Source organism: Prionailurus viverrinus, chromosome A3 (assembly GCF_022837055.1).
Source record: "Prionailurus viverrinus isolate Anna chromosome A3, UM_Priviv_1.0, whole genome shotgun sequence".
Lineage (NCBI taxonomy): Eukaryota > Metazoa > Chordata > Mammalia > Carnivora > Felidae > Prionailurus > Prionailurus viverrinus.
Window position 1 is genome coordinate 586,137 of NC_062563.1, and position 14,430 is coordinate 600,566.

Genomic DNA, 14,430 nt, shown 5'->3' on the forward strand with positions numbered 1-14,430 from the left:
GGCCCCGCCTTGACCGCCTGCCTTCATCACATGCCGCTGCCTTGGGCCCCTGCAGCCTGGCCTGTGCCCCCAGTTGGGCTCGGCTGGCCACTGATGGGGTTGCCAGGGACCAGGGTGATCTCTTTGTTGACGGCTCCGGGACTGGCTGTGTTGTTGATGTCCCTGTGAGTTAGGGAAGCTGAGCCATCGCTGGGGGCCGAGCGGTCCTGGCTGCAGCTGCCCACCTGGTCTGCTTCCTGCTCTGGCGATGACCCTTCAGTCAGCAGCTGCCTGTGCGTCCTTCAGTCTGTCGCGTATTCAGCACGTAACGAGTGTTTACCTGGGAAAGGCCTGTGCTGTCTGCTGCTAGTCTCAAAAGGTGACGGAGACGTGGCGATGATCGATGCCTGTGCCCTGCTCAGGGTGGTCCTGGCCCAGCTGGCCCAGCTTCGCGTGCAGCACCTTTTTTTAAAGCCTGTTTATTTATTTTGAGAGAGAGAAAGTGCATGGTGGGGGAGGGGCAGAGAGCGAGGGAGAGAAAATCCCCAGCAGGCTCCAGGCTTTCAGCTCAGAGCCTGACTCGGGGCTCGAACCCACGAACTGTGAGATCGCGATCTGAGCTGAAATTAAGAACTGGGCGCTTCAGTGCCGGAGCCGCCGGGTACCCTGCCGGCAGCGCCTTCCGTGGACCAGAGGTGGCTCGTCTACGGCGGTTAATAGGAACGTGGCTGTGTGAACACGTGGGCTAGTACTTGATGTGAACAAACGTTGCAAAAAGTTTAAAACTGGTGTATCTGGTTCAGGGGTGGGTGGGCATTGTCTGAATTATTCTTACAACTTTCCCGTAAGTTGCAAAGTGTTTCAAAATGAAAAGTTGAATACAGCGGCACAAAGGGTTTCATCCTGGTGCCGAAGAGCAAGGTGTTGCCTTTATTTCATTTCGTATTTGGAGTCTGTTCCTGTCTTGATGCAGGGAGTGCAAGTGCTCGGTTAGCATTTCAAGTCACAGCGCGTCTCAGGCTTAAAGTTCACAGAAATGGTTTTTCTGCCTCGTGAAGCTGTTCAGCTTTCTTTTTAAGAAAAAAAGTCCAGGGACGTCTGGGTGGCTCAGTCGGTTGAGTGGCCGACCCTTGATTTCGGCTCAGGTCACGATCTCGGGTTTGTGGGGTGGATCCCCTCTCGGGCTCTGTGCTGACAGTGCGGGACTCTTTCTCTCTCTCCCTCTCTCTGCCCCTCCCCTGCTCGTGCTGTTTCTCTCTCTCCCTTTTAAAACAAATTAAGTTGATGTGTGGCTATTCCTAGGACTTTCGTAACAAAGTACCACAAACTGGGGGCTTAAAACAACAGGAAAGTGGGGCCAGAGTTGCAGTCAGGTGTCCCAGGGCTGTGCTCCCTCCCTCTGAGGCTCTGTGGGAGGGTCCTCCTTGCCCTGTGGTTCTCAGGGCTCCAGGCCCTGCATGGGCTGTGACCCCATGGCTCTGTCTCTGCCTTCAGATGGTCTCTCTCTGCGTTTGTGTCTAGATTTCCCTTTTTTATAATGACACCAATACCATTGGGTTATGACCTCATCTTGGTGAAATCTGCAAAGACCCTGGTTCCAAATAAGGTCACGTTCACAGGCGCTGGGGTTGGGGCTTCAACATGGCTGTTTCTGGGACACGACTCACCCACAACAGCGAGTGGCTGTGTCCACCCCCCGTCCCACGAGTGCTGTCACGTCTGGAGCCATGTCACCTGGGCACTGATGGCTTGGAGCTGGGATGTCATGGAGTGTGTGGCTGGTCGGCTGCGGACTTGCCGTCCGCTCCCCCAGATCAGGGATTTGCTGTCTCCTACTTCTGCTGGCGCTTCACGGGGGACGTTTGAAAAACACTTCTCGAGTTTAACACGTAAGATTTCAGTACTACAGGTTTAATGTGAAAAAGGCACCATAGTCATGTTGACCCGAGAGTGTGCTCAGAGATGTGTTCCTGCGCTCAGAGGCTCGTGCCCTGACTGGGGAGGAGCTCCTGGGAGCTTCCTGGAGGGGGAGGCAGCGTCTGGCAGCTGGAGGGGTTTGCCACACCTCCTCTGTTCCATGCAGAATTTGCCTTTGTAGACAAGGCCCGTTAAAACAGCACGTCAGTACTGCCCAGTGCCTCATGCGTTACCCGAAGGAGCTTAGCTGCCCTTAAGACCAAGTGTGGTTTAAAGGAGAGGCATCCAGAATAGGACCCCGGTCTAGCAGGAGGTGTCTGGGGGGGAGGAGCGCAAAGAGCTGACCTCTTCCCCTTTCTCTCCCCCAGCCCACAAAACAAATTCCCCCAGGCCAGCTTCCCAGCTGCGGAAGCAGAGAAACTGGAAGTCAGTCGGAACTGCTGCACTTGCTCAGTCCTCAGGTGGATTCGGCAGGCACGGGCCCTGCCTGCTTTTGCACCAGCCTTTTTCGGAGGTCTCTCTCGAGACCCCTGACCCTGCTTAGGCCTTTTCCGTCCTCCCCCACCCCCAGGGCCCGCTCCTGTGCACCAGAACCTGAGTTAGGAGGTCCGGGGCTCCTGCTGAATCTCCCCTCCCCTTGGAGTGCTGGTCTCTGGGTCCCTGTCTTGGTGACTGCTGCCCCAGCCCTGAGGCCGAATCCTCCGCAGCTGGGCACTTGGCTGTCAGCTGGCTCCCGGCCTGTCGCCGGCACTGCCCGGGCTCTCCCTCGGACTCCAAAGGGTGGTGCCCTCACCACCTCTGTTGTGGGTCTCGCATGCGCTTTGAACCATCCAGAAACACAGAGGCTCGGTGTCTCTCGAGGTTCCGTGGCCGACTGGGTTCTTCTGCCCACATGATGTCGGGTGGGCCTGCGGCTCCTCGGGCGCTGGGCTGGAGTGGCCAGGCAGGTGGCTCAGTGGTCGGGTCAGGGCCCTGCTGGGGTGCCCTCTCCCTCCATATCACCTTAGCTCCTGTAGCTGCACAGACCTGCCCACCCAGAGAGGTGGGTGCTGTCAGCTCCTTGAGGCTCAGGCCAGGCCAGAGAGGGAGAGGCCGCTGAAGGCCCTGGACTCTCACGGAGGGCTTCTTCAGAGGCCACTGTGACCCTCTGAATGTGCGCTGCTCCCTTCCCCGCTGCCCGTGACTGGTTTGTGCCCACTCTGGGGAGCTGCCCCTGCCCAGCCCCTCCCCATACCCGCACAGCACCTTCGCGCTGATCTAGAATCATCCTTGCTGTGACTCTGGTCTTGGTGGTGGTGCTGGGGGGGGGGGGGTGGTCTCTGTGTAGGGAGTGGTGTCCTCAGACCTGGGTTGGCTCCATCACACTGGTGGTGCAGTGAGAGCCTGAATTCTGCTCCCATGGTTAGAAATTTGCTCAGACGGTCTTCAGTGGAAAGGGGGCACCTGAGCACAGGGGCGGGGGACCAGGGTGGGGGTGTGCCCGAGAGGGAAGTGACACCAAGGCAGGTATGGAGGCCGCAGGGACAAGAGGGAACAGAAAGCGGCAGAGGAGGGGCCGGAAGTGGGGGCTGTGCCCACAGACCCGCAGCCGGGGCGGGGGGGGGGGGGGGGGCGGCTTTGCATGTTGCATGTTTAGACGCTGTCGGCTGCAGCATGGAAACTGTGAAGTTCTCCAGCAACTCCCGCTGCCTGTGGGTTCTCACCAGAGAAAATTCGGGTAATACCACTTCCCGTGTCGCCGGCCACCAAGGACCATTCGACGTGTAAGAGTCTGATCTGTAAAGTGATTTCCCATCGTGGGTGTCTTCACCTCGAGTTGTTCAGAACATAGCAAATCATCTAAGCACTTCACAGGGTGGGAAATAACATCTGCGTGGGGAGGACAGAGCTGAATTTCAGGGCCGCACAGACTTCCGCAGAGGAGCATTTCCCTGCCGGCTGACCAGTGGTGTTCCTCGGCGGGGGGCATGGTGTCTGCGCGAGTCTCCCTCCGGCTGAGCCCCGCAGTCTCCCCCACGGCCTCCTCGGGGGCCCATCTGTCCCTGTGTCTCCGTCCTGCACAGACACCATCGGTCCCATTGGACTGGGGCCACCTGGTGACCTCGTGTGAACCAGCTACTCTGCAACCACCTGTCCCCGAGTAAGGCCACGTTCTGAGCTCGTGGGGTTAGGGTTGCAACGAACAAATCTGGGGGGACAAAACCCACCCCACCACACGTGGTGAGAAAGCTCAGGTTTGTGGTTCACGAAAGCAGATTTCTAATGGACTTTGCGGAGGCATAACTTGCACACAGCAAACTGCCCTCATTTAAAGTGTCTCTCTGTGGGTCTGCACGTACCTGGGTGCCAGGGACACCGTCGCGGAGGACGCATCCCTCAGCGCAAGGTCTCTGAGCCCTCAGGACTCTGCCCCTTCGCCGGCTGCAGCCACTGCCCTGCCTCGCCCCGTGGATCAGTCTGCACGTTCTAGATCAGGTTCACGCATGCTGCTCTGTGTGGCTTTTTTTCACTCAGCACGACTACCGTGAGATCCATGCGTGTCCAGGAAAGTGACGTTTGGGCTGGACGTGCGCGGAGACCTTCCTGCCAGGTGCATCCCTGTGTTGGGACAACACTTACTGACTTACCAGTTTGCCTGTAACGCGCGCTTGGGTTGTTTCCGGGTTTTGACTGTTAAGACTGTCTGTGTACCAGCCCTCGTGTGGACCCGTGTTCTCGCTGCATTGGAGTGGTTGGGTCACCGGGTGTTCGTTCAGCTTGTGACAACACTGGTGAGCGTTTCCCAAGGAGGATGCGTCCTCTTAGCTTCCAGCACCCTCGCCAACATCGCTGTGGCCCCGCTGCGGTGGTTGCTGTTTGGACGGGTGAGCGGGGTGCAGGTGAGCCAGTTTTGTGATGTGTCTGTTCAGAATATGGCCCACTTAAAATATCACAAAAGTAACTACAAATGGGGTTTTTAGGGCCATCAAGTGGGCGCTGATGTCTGTGCGGCACCCTCTCTCCTGCGGGGAGTTTCCGTGGGCAGCACGTGGCCCGTAGGACCACAGTGGTCCGGTTCTAGCACTGACGGTGTTTTCCTCCTGCTTTAAAACAAGGTTTGTCTGTTAGATTCCCTTTTTTTTTTTTAAGCAGGCTTCACGCCCCGTGTGCAGCCTGACGCAGGGCTTGAACTCACCACCCTGAGATCAAGACCTGAGCTGAGATCAAGCGTTGGACACTTAACCGACGGACCTACCCAGGGGCCCCTAAGGAAAAGGTTACATCGAGCTTAGCAGGTGCGCACAAGTCACAGGCGCGAGGTAGGAAGGTAAGGTCGCATCTGACGTGAAACAGGTTTGCCCGTGTGTTTGTGATGGACGCTCACGTCTCACGCGAGTTCCTCATTCGATACGGTCTTTCGTGAGTGGGGCTCAGGGACCGGCCCTGGGGGAGGATCGGGCTGGCCAGGGGGGCCTCGGGCCCCTGCGCAGACTGACTGTTTCACGTTTTCATGGGAGCCTGTGGTCTTCCCGGTGGAGCTCCTTACAGTTGAGGGAAGAAGTGATCCCACCCCGGTCCCTGGACCTTGAACACACGATGCCCCCAGTGAAGGGTGGCATTCACGGTGGCCTTCAGAAATCGTGGTTCTTGTGCATTTTGAGACACGCTGATGCATTTGGACGTTACCCATGAAGCACCAGTAGTCGTGTGACAGGTGAATGAATGACAGACGTGTGTCTTCAACAGGCTGGCTTCTGCTGGTAACTTGTAAAGATGGCTTTCTGGTTGAGACGCCCTTATCTTCAGACACTGGAACGTACTCTGTAACTCCCAGGGTGACCGGGGATTGGGGTGCTCTGTACCTTCAAGTTGGGGACCGGTGAGGGAGCTGCCCTGCCCTCAGCATCCTCGACGCCAGAATCGTGGACCGACAGGACACGCTCCCATGGGTGGGAGGCAGTTCCGGTGCTCGGCTTGGAGCGTGGTTTACTTTGTGCTGGAGCTTGGAGCTGCATCCCTGCCCCGAGGTCCCCGTGCCGAGCAGAGTCATTGGAGCCAGCACGGGGCACGGGGTGCCTGGGAGTGCAGGGCTCGGTGCCACACGCAGGCACCTCCGTTGGCCAGGACCTTCGTGTCTTCGAGCTTCAGTTCTTGCCTCTTGGGGACGCCCTCCACCTTCCCCAGAGGCTGCGGGATTGCAGGTGGCACCTGAGTGTCATTGCGCACGTTGCCTGCCCAGAAAGGACCCTCCCTTTGGTAGGAGTCTCGCCGGTGACGTGGTGAAGTCTCGCTGTGTCCCTGGTTATCCACGACAGGGGCTCCCGAGGCCCCATCGAGCCCCCAGCGCTGCAGGTGACATGACCTTTGAAGCCCGGTCTGGAACGGGGATTCAAGTTATTTGGGTGCCAAAGCGTTAGGTTTCATGAGTGATTGCGTGAGAAGCGAGTGTCTGCAGATCAGGAGGCTGTGAATAGGTAGTGGGGGGCCCAGGGGAAACGAGAATGGAAGTTTGGAGAACAGGCAGGGGGAGGGTGTAACTTTGAGGGGTGCCTGGAGCTCCTTTGTGGCATCCCGGATGCCAGCCCTGCGGTCTCCCCCGGCCCTTAGACCCCTGCCTCACAATGAGATGGAACCCTGACGGGCTGCAGGCTCCTCTTCGAAAGGGCTCCTTCCTCACACGGTCCCACGCAGCCCCCTGACTTCCTGAGGGCGCTGTGGGCTCCGTGCGGGAGCACAGGTGGTTCCGAGGGGACGGTCGGGTTACCTGTCCACAGGTGTGTGTCTGTGGCCAGGTCTGTCTCCAGCAGGTGGTGTACTCGGGCTGAGCGGGCAGGGGTGCCGCCGTCCGTGTCCTCGAGGAGAAGCCCTGTGGACACGTGCTCTCACCTCGGGGCTGTGTCCCGTCCGGACGCCATAGACCTGACTGGCCGTGTCGCCTGGGATGCTTCCACTTTTAGGGTCGCAGCCGCTCAGAGCAGGGGACAGCCACCCCCTGCTGTCGTCCGGCGGGCGGAACCCCTTGGGCACCTTACCGATGCTGAGAGGTTATCCATTTTGTAACGAAAATTCAGCTGTTTTCCTGAAGCTTCTCCGAGCCTGGGTACGCCCCATGTAGCCTTGATGTTTTCGTTACTACGAAACATGTATGTACCCGTGATACTTTCGTTTCATTCATTCATGTACCCGTGATAATTTCGTTTCGTTTCGTTTCGTAGCATTTTCAGGTATCTTAGATTCCATTTCTTTTTAGTGTACATTTTTCCCTGATGAAAATGGTCTGGTTTTTTTGCTGCATCGTACTGTCTGTGAAGTACATAGCTGATATTTAAGCTCCCCTAATGGAGTAAAAATTTATTCCACAGTTTTCTGTGCAAGTTGAAGTTATCTTAGCAGTACAGACCCTGTGTGGTGGTCGTTGGCTCAGTGAAATGGAGTTTTCTGTTGCTTTCGTTGCTTTTCCTAATTCTTACAGAGCCCGTTTTGCTGGCGAGTAAAGAGACTTGTTGTTCATCCAGGAAACCAGGGGGTGAAGCAGCTTCCTGACCGGCACTGGTCACCTGAGCTGTCAATGCTCCCATCACGGCCGGGAACCGGGTACCACTTTGTCTGGACTTCAGGCGTTAAACTGATGCCTTTTGTTTACGTGATGGTTTCCCTTGACTTGAGGCACATTTCCGACCCTCTGTCCCTCCACGTCTGTGTATCTGCGCCTGTAAAGCCGGACGTGAGGGGTAAAGTCACACCCGGGCGGAATGTCTGTTCCCAAAGCCTCTTCCCGTCCCACCTCAGACAGTCTGGGGTCGGGGGGGGCAGCGCCCTGGCTTAGGGCCCACCTCAGGTGGCTCTGAGGTGCTCCAGACAGAGCGCCCGTGGTGTTGTCTGTGACCGCGGGAGCCCTCCCTGAGGCCCATTCTGGACATTCTTCGTGTTTCTTCTTTTTGGTGGCCAGTCCTCGTCGGGGACAGGGTCGGCCGCTGGGACCACAGACCCCACGGAAGGTGCGAACAGCATGTTCACTTTTGCCTTTGGTGCTGCGCCCTTTGGGGCAGGGCTCGCACCCCCGGCGCTGCCCCGAGCTGTGCGTGGCCGGCCAAGGAGAGGGACCGTGTGTCGGGAGCCCCCAGGACCCGGCCATCTGAGGGAGACGCTCTTCCTGCTGGTCTTCCCGGCCAGGGAATGTGAAACGGGGCATTTATTTTTTTAATTTAATCTTACGGCCACTAAAACATAAAGGAGGGTAAAATTTAGAGTGTCAATTTCAACACTTCCATGAAAGCAACGATGGTTTTTAGGTGAATATTAAAGGTTATCCTTGCACTTCTGAGAAAGCAAACAGAATTAAAAATACAAATTTTAAAAAGTATGCCAGATGAGTTAGAATACATGTTCCTGAGTCTGTGAGTCAAAATCAGCAAGAATACGGACCGTTACTCTTGTTTTTTAGAAAGTAAAACGAACCCCGTGTTACATTCCCCTCCCGCTCCTCTCCCTCCCTTCCTAGATGCATCCCAGCTGGCAACTTTTGTGCTTCGCCAGTTACTTTCTCTAATAACGATAGGATGGCAGCCAGCGTGGTGCTCGGCGGTGTGGACCTTCCTGTAAGAGTCCGTAGACAGTAACTCACGTGATCATAATAACCAAAGGGCGAGTACGGTTGTTGTTTTCATTCTACGGATGAAGAATTTGAAGCACAGAGAGGTCGAGCAGCTTCCCCGGGCCCCACAGCCAGTGCCGCCGGAGCCAGCGCTCCGGTCCGAGCGTGCCGACGCTGAATGGCGCGCGCGCATCTGGACTCACGAACAGAAAGTGGCCGCTGAGCCTCCAGAACGAGCGGTGTTTTGTGCAAGCCCTCTCGTTAATTTCAGTAAACGTTGCCATTCGTAGCCCTTTGCAACGTGACGTCTTCATGAAATATTTTTGATTCTTGTTCTTTGTGACATAGACCTACTGCGTTTAACCGCTGGGAGGCCTTGTATTCTCCGCTTGTGGTACAATTGTGTGTTTCTCTCTACTCCCCATCTGTTTATTCCGGGGGAACATCTCTCAGCACGTATAGGTACAACCCGTATTTTGTGACGAAAATGTTAAGATCCACTCTCTTGGCGGATGCAGTTTTTAACCATTAGCAAAATGGAAGTCCAGCGCCGTGAGGACACGGTGTAATCCTAGTTTCAGGTGTACGATACCGTGACCCCGCAATCCCATGCGTCGCCCTGTGTTCATCGTGTCAGGTGCCCTCTTTCATACCCACCCCCTGTTCCCCCATCCTCCCACCCACGTCCTCTCTGGCGACCATCAGTTTCTTCTCTAGCGTTAAGTCTGGTTCTTGGTGTGCATCAGTTTTGTTTCTTACGTTCCACATACAAGTGAAATCATGGTGTGGGCCATCCTCTGACTTATTTTGCCAGCATTATACTTTGCAAATGGCCAAGTTTCATTATTTTTGTGGCTGAGTAATATTCTATCATATATGTAAGTGCCACATCCTCCTTATCCGTTCATCACCTGATGGACACTTGGGCTCTTTCCATAGTTGAGCTGTTGTAAGTAATGCTGCTATAAACATCGTATCCTTTCAAATTAGTGTTTTTGTATTCTTTGGGTAAATACCCAGTAGTGCGACTCCTGGATCAGATGGTATTTCTATTTTTAGTCTTCTGAAGAAACTCCACACTGTCTTCCACTGGCTGCACCAGTCTGCATTTCCACCAACAGCGCACAAGCGTTCCTTTTTCTCCACACCATCCCCAACACCTGCTGTTTCTTGTGTTGTTGGTTTTAGCCATTCTGACAGGTGTGAGGTGATGTCTCATCATGGTTTTGATTTGTATTTCCCTGATGATGAGTGATGTTGAGCATTTTTTCATGCGTCGGTTGGCCATCTGGATGTCTTCTTTGGAGAAGTGTCTATTCGTGTCTTCTGCCCGTTTTTAAATCGGGGTATTTTCTTTTTAGATGTTGAGGTATTTAGGTATTGATGCTGTGGCCGATGTCAGAGACGTTACCGCCTGTGCTCTCTTCCAGGATTTTTATACTCTCGTGTCTCCCATTTAGGTCTTTCATCCATTTTGAGTTTATTTTTGTGTCTGGTGTAAGAAAGTGGTCCGGGTTCATTCTTCTGCGTGTCGCTGTCCAGTGTTCCCAGCACCACTTGCCAAAGAGACTGTCTTTATTCCACTGGATATTCTTTGTTCCTTTGTTGAAGATTAGCTGACCCTATAGTTGCGGGTTAATTTCTGGGTTTTCTATTCTGTTCTGTTGATCTACATGTCTATGTACTGCTTTGATGACTACAGCTTTGTAATTTAGCTTGAAGTCTGGAATTATGATACCTCCACCTTTGCTTTTCTTTTTCAAGATTGCTTTGGCTTTTGGGGGTCTTTTGTGGTTCTGTACAAATTTTGGATTGTTTGTTCCAGGTCTGTGAAGAGTGCTGGTGGTATTTTGATAGGGAGTGCGTGAAATCTGCGGACTGCTTTGGGTCGAACAGACATCTTAGCAGTGTTCTTCCAACCACGAGCGTGGACCGTCTCTCCGTTTCTTTGTGCCCTCTTCAGTTTCGTTCAGCAACGTTTTGTAGTTTTCGGAGTACAGGCCTTTCATCTCCTTGGTTAAGTTTATTCCTAGGTATCATATTATTTTTGGTGCAATTACAAATAGGATTTTTTAAAGTTTATTTATTTATTTTGAGAGAGAGAGAGAGAGAGCGTGTGAGCAGAGGGAAGGCAGAGAGAGAGAGGGAGGGAGAGAGAGAATCCCAAGCAGGCTCCGTGCTGTCAGCGCAGAGCCCGACATGGGGCTCGATCCCATGAACCATGAGGCTATGGCCTGAGCTGAAATCAAGAGTTGGACACTTTACCAACTGAACCACCCAGGTGCCCAGGATTGCTTTTTAAGTGTCTCTTTCTTCTGCTTCATTATTGGTGCTTAGAAATGCAACGGTTTTCTGTACATTGACTTTGGATCCTGCGACCTTATTAAATTTGTTTGTTTTAGTAGTTTTTTGGTGGGGTCTTTAGGGCTTTCTGTATGTGGTATCATGTCATCTGTAAATAGTGAAAATGTCACTTCTTCCTTACCAATCTGGATGCCTTTTGTTTCTTTTTCTTGTCTGATTGCTGAGGCTAGGGCTTCCAGGACTGTGTTGAATAACAGGAGTGAGAGTGGGCATCCTTGCCTTGCTCCTGACCTTAGGGGAGAAGCACTCAGTTTTCCCCCATCGAATATGACGTTGGCTGTGGATTTTTCATACCCGGCCTTTATCATGTTGACGTCTGTTCCCTCTAAACCTACTCGTTGAGAGTTTTTATCATGAGTACATGTTGTACTTTGTCAAATGTGTCTTCTGTAGCTGTCGAAATGATCGTATGGTTCTTATCCTTTCTTTTATTGATGTGATGCATCACATTGATTGATTTGTGACTATTGAACCACGCTGCAGCCCAGGAATGAGTCCCACATGATCGTGGTGAATGATTTTTTTTAATGCACTGTTGGATTCGGTTTGCTAGGATTTTGTTGGGGATTTTTGCCTCTGTCCATCGGGGATATTGGCCAGTAGGTCTCTTTTTTCTGTAATGGCTCTATCTGGTTTTGGTATTGGGGTAACGGATTTTAGAGATGACTTCAGGTGGTGTTTGGATACGTATTGTAATGAGCAAAGGAAGGTGGGTGTGTGGTGACAGCTCTGAGTCAATAAAGAAGCGTTAGAGGTGGACCCAGCTGAGTCCTGGGGAAGCAGCCCTCACGGGAAAGAGGCCAGTGACCCTACACTTGGCCAGCTTAGTTCTCTCCCATTAAACACACGTTGGCATCTTTGGTGAGAGTTCCTGCTTGACTAACCAGCTGGAAAATGGAGTATTTAAGTGGGAAGATCAGTCTCTAACTACCTTGTCTTTCTCAGGGAGTGTTATGGGGCGAATGTGTCTCAGACCATGACCTAATTTGGATATAATTAGTTAAGATGACGAAGTAGGGTGTCCAATATTACTGGTGTCCTTGTAAGAAGGGGACACGGGGACACAGGCTTCCAGGGAGAAGGTGGGTGAACGTGAGAGCAGAAACTGGTGATTCTTCTCCGGCCGAGGACTGCCAGCCACGAGCAGAAGCGGGGAGACGCCTGGAGACTTCCTTGCCCGGGGCCTTCGAGGGCCTCCAGGCCGCGTGAGAATCTGGTTCTCTCACAGCCCCTGGCCTGGGGCACGGGGTTCTGGCCGTCCTGGGAAGGTGATACTGGCAGCAGAGGAAAGGAGAACACGGCAGACGTACCAGGAGGGCGCCGACCAGAGGGCTTTCCGTCGGGAGCTGCTGGTGCCTCTGGGCCCTGCAGGCCTCCTCCCTCGAGCTGGTTTGAGCTGGAGTTTGGAGGCTGCAATGTCTGCTTCCGGGCCTTTCTGCTATGTGGGCGTCGCTTGTGTAGGAGGCCTTGTTTCATCTTTAAAGATACGTCCTCGAGGGTGAGGGTGAATCTCCCTTGGGTTATGTCACCGGCATTTTACGTTTGGGTGGGAACCTCGCTTCGGCCGCCGACGGGCGTTTGCCTTCTTTGTGGACCGTTTGCTGTCTGTTGCGAGAAGCAGCCAGTGCACGTGGGGTTCCGTTCAGGACTACGTGTCCGTTGTGGTCAGCCTGGAACCCAGAGCCCTGCTCGGGTGCGTCCCGCCCGGTGGCCGCTCGGCCAGACGACTGCCGCCTCCTCCGCCCGCGCACAGCGGCGCGGCACTCTGCCTGACTTCCGCGGGCATGTTTCTGCCGGCCACCTGGGTAACTGTCCCGTTCTTGCCCCCACAGAGTCCGTAGAGGAGCAACAGCAAGGCTTCCAGATGAACAACCGAAAGGAAGACATGGAGATTGCGTCCCACTACCGGCACCTGCTGCGGGAACTGAACGAGCAGCGGCAGCACGGCGTCCTGTGCGATGTGTGCGTCGTGGTGGAGGGCAAGGTCTTCAAGGCGCACAAGAACGTCCTGCTCGGCAGCAGCCGCTACTTTAAGACGCTGTACTGCCAGGTGCAGAAGACGTCCGAGCAGGCCACGGTCACGCACCTGGACATCGTCACGGCGCAGGGCTTCAAGGCCATCATCGACTTCATGTACTCTGCCCACCTGGCCCTCACCAGCAGGAACGTCATCGAGGTGATGTCCGCCGCCAGCTTCCTGCAGATGACGGACATCGTGCAGGCCTGCCACGACTTCATCAAGGCCGCGCTGGACATCAGCATCAAGCCCGACGCCTCGGACGAGCTCTCCGAGTTCGAGATCAGTGCCCCTCCTGGCAGCAGCACGGACGCCCTCATCTCGGCCGTGATGGCGGGAAGGAGCATCTCCCCGTGGCTGGCCCGGCGCACCAGCCCCGCCAATTCTTCCGGAGACTCGGCCATCGCCAGCTGCCACGAAGGGGGCAGCAGCTACGGGAAGGAGGACCAGGAGCCCAAGGCCGACGGCCCCGACGACATTTCTTCGCAGCCGCTGTGGCCCGGGGACGTGGGCTACGGGTCTCTGCGCGTCAAGGAAGAGCAGATCTCCCCGTCTCATTACGGAGGGAGTGAGCTCCCTTCCTCCAGGGACGCGGTGATACAGAACTCTTTCTCGGAGCAGGCTGGCGGGGACGGCTGGCAGCCCACGGGTCGCAGGAAGAACCGGAAAAACAAAGAGACGGTCCGGCACATCACACAGCAGGCGGAGGGCGATAGCCGGGCCGGCTCCCCGGTGGCCCCTTTCCTTCCCACGTCCGGGTGGCCATTCGGCGGCCGCGACTCAGGTAAGCCTTTTGTTTTCGTGGGCGGGGCTCAGACGCCGGCGGCCCAGACGGCGCCGCTTGTGCTGCAGGGGAACCAGTGTGGGCCAGCCTCACACCGGGGCCTCCCACGGGCCGCCTCCTTTTGCAGCAAATTATGTGAGTGCAGGGAGTGTGACTCTGGGTGCCCCCGTGTCCCTGGTGCACAGAGGCCACTTGATGATGTAGGGCTTCTCTGTCGCCGAGGGGTCAGTAGCTGGAAAAGTGGGTGACGTCTGCTGCGGGGGCAGTTTGAGGGTCTGTGTTCCTTTATCCGGGAGTCTTTCGTCAACACTGCTTAGGAGAACTTGATTTTAAAAGGTTGAGGGGCGCCTGGGTGGTGCAGTCGATTAAACGTCCGACTTCAGCCAGGTCACGATCTCGCGGTCCGTGAGTTCGAGCCCCGCGTCGGGCTCTGGGCTGATGGCTCGGAGCCCGGAGCCTGTTTCCGACTCTGTGTCTCCCTCTCTCTCTGCCCCTCCCCCGTTCATGCTCTGTCTCTCTCTGTCCCAAATATAAATAAAAATGTTGAAAAAAAAATTAAAAAAAAAAAAAGCTTGTCTTCAGCTGGGGGGACTTGAAGACGTCCGCCTGAAAAGCCCCCCTCGCAAGGAGGGATGTTTCCTTGTTTCCAGCAAGTGCGGGTCCAGTGGTTCAAAGTAATACATGTTTTTTCTCGAAGCCGCTGGGCGTTGCTGTGCTACGTGGGGAGGGGGCGCTGAGCACGCGTCAGACCCTGTGCGTCAGGTTCAAGGTGGCTCTAAGCTCAGCTTTGCGGAA

The 14,430-nt window shown here is 55.0% G+C and overlaps 1 protein-coding gene across 5 annotated transcripts in view; it reads left to right on the top strand.

Annotated features, from left to right (window-relative positions):
* The window catches only part of ZBTB46 (zinc finger and BTB domain containing 46), a 66,524-nt gene that overhangs the window by 18,051 nt on the left and 34,043 nt on the right, over window positions 1–14,430 (top strand). For 3 of the 5 annotated variants that reach the window (XM_047852949.1, XM_047852945.1, XM_047852948.1), the window contains exon 2: window positions 12,667–13,635. In XM_047852949.1, the coding sequence (XP_047708905.1) occupies window positions 12,699–13,635 (937 nt within the window). In that variant the 5' untranslated portion in view covers window positions 12,667–12,698. Of the gene's footprint in view, window positions 1–5,028; window positions 5,172–6,573; window positions 6,651–12,666; window positions 13,636–14,430 lie in introns of those variants that run through there. The other 2 variants (XM_047852946.1, XM_047852950.1) reach the window with 2 other exon arrangements.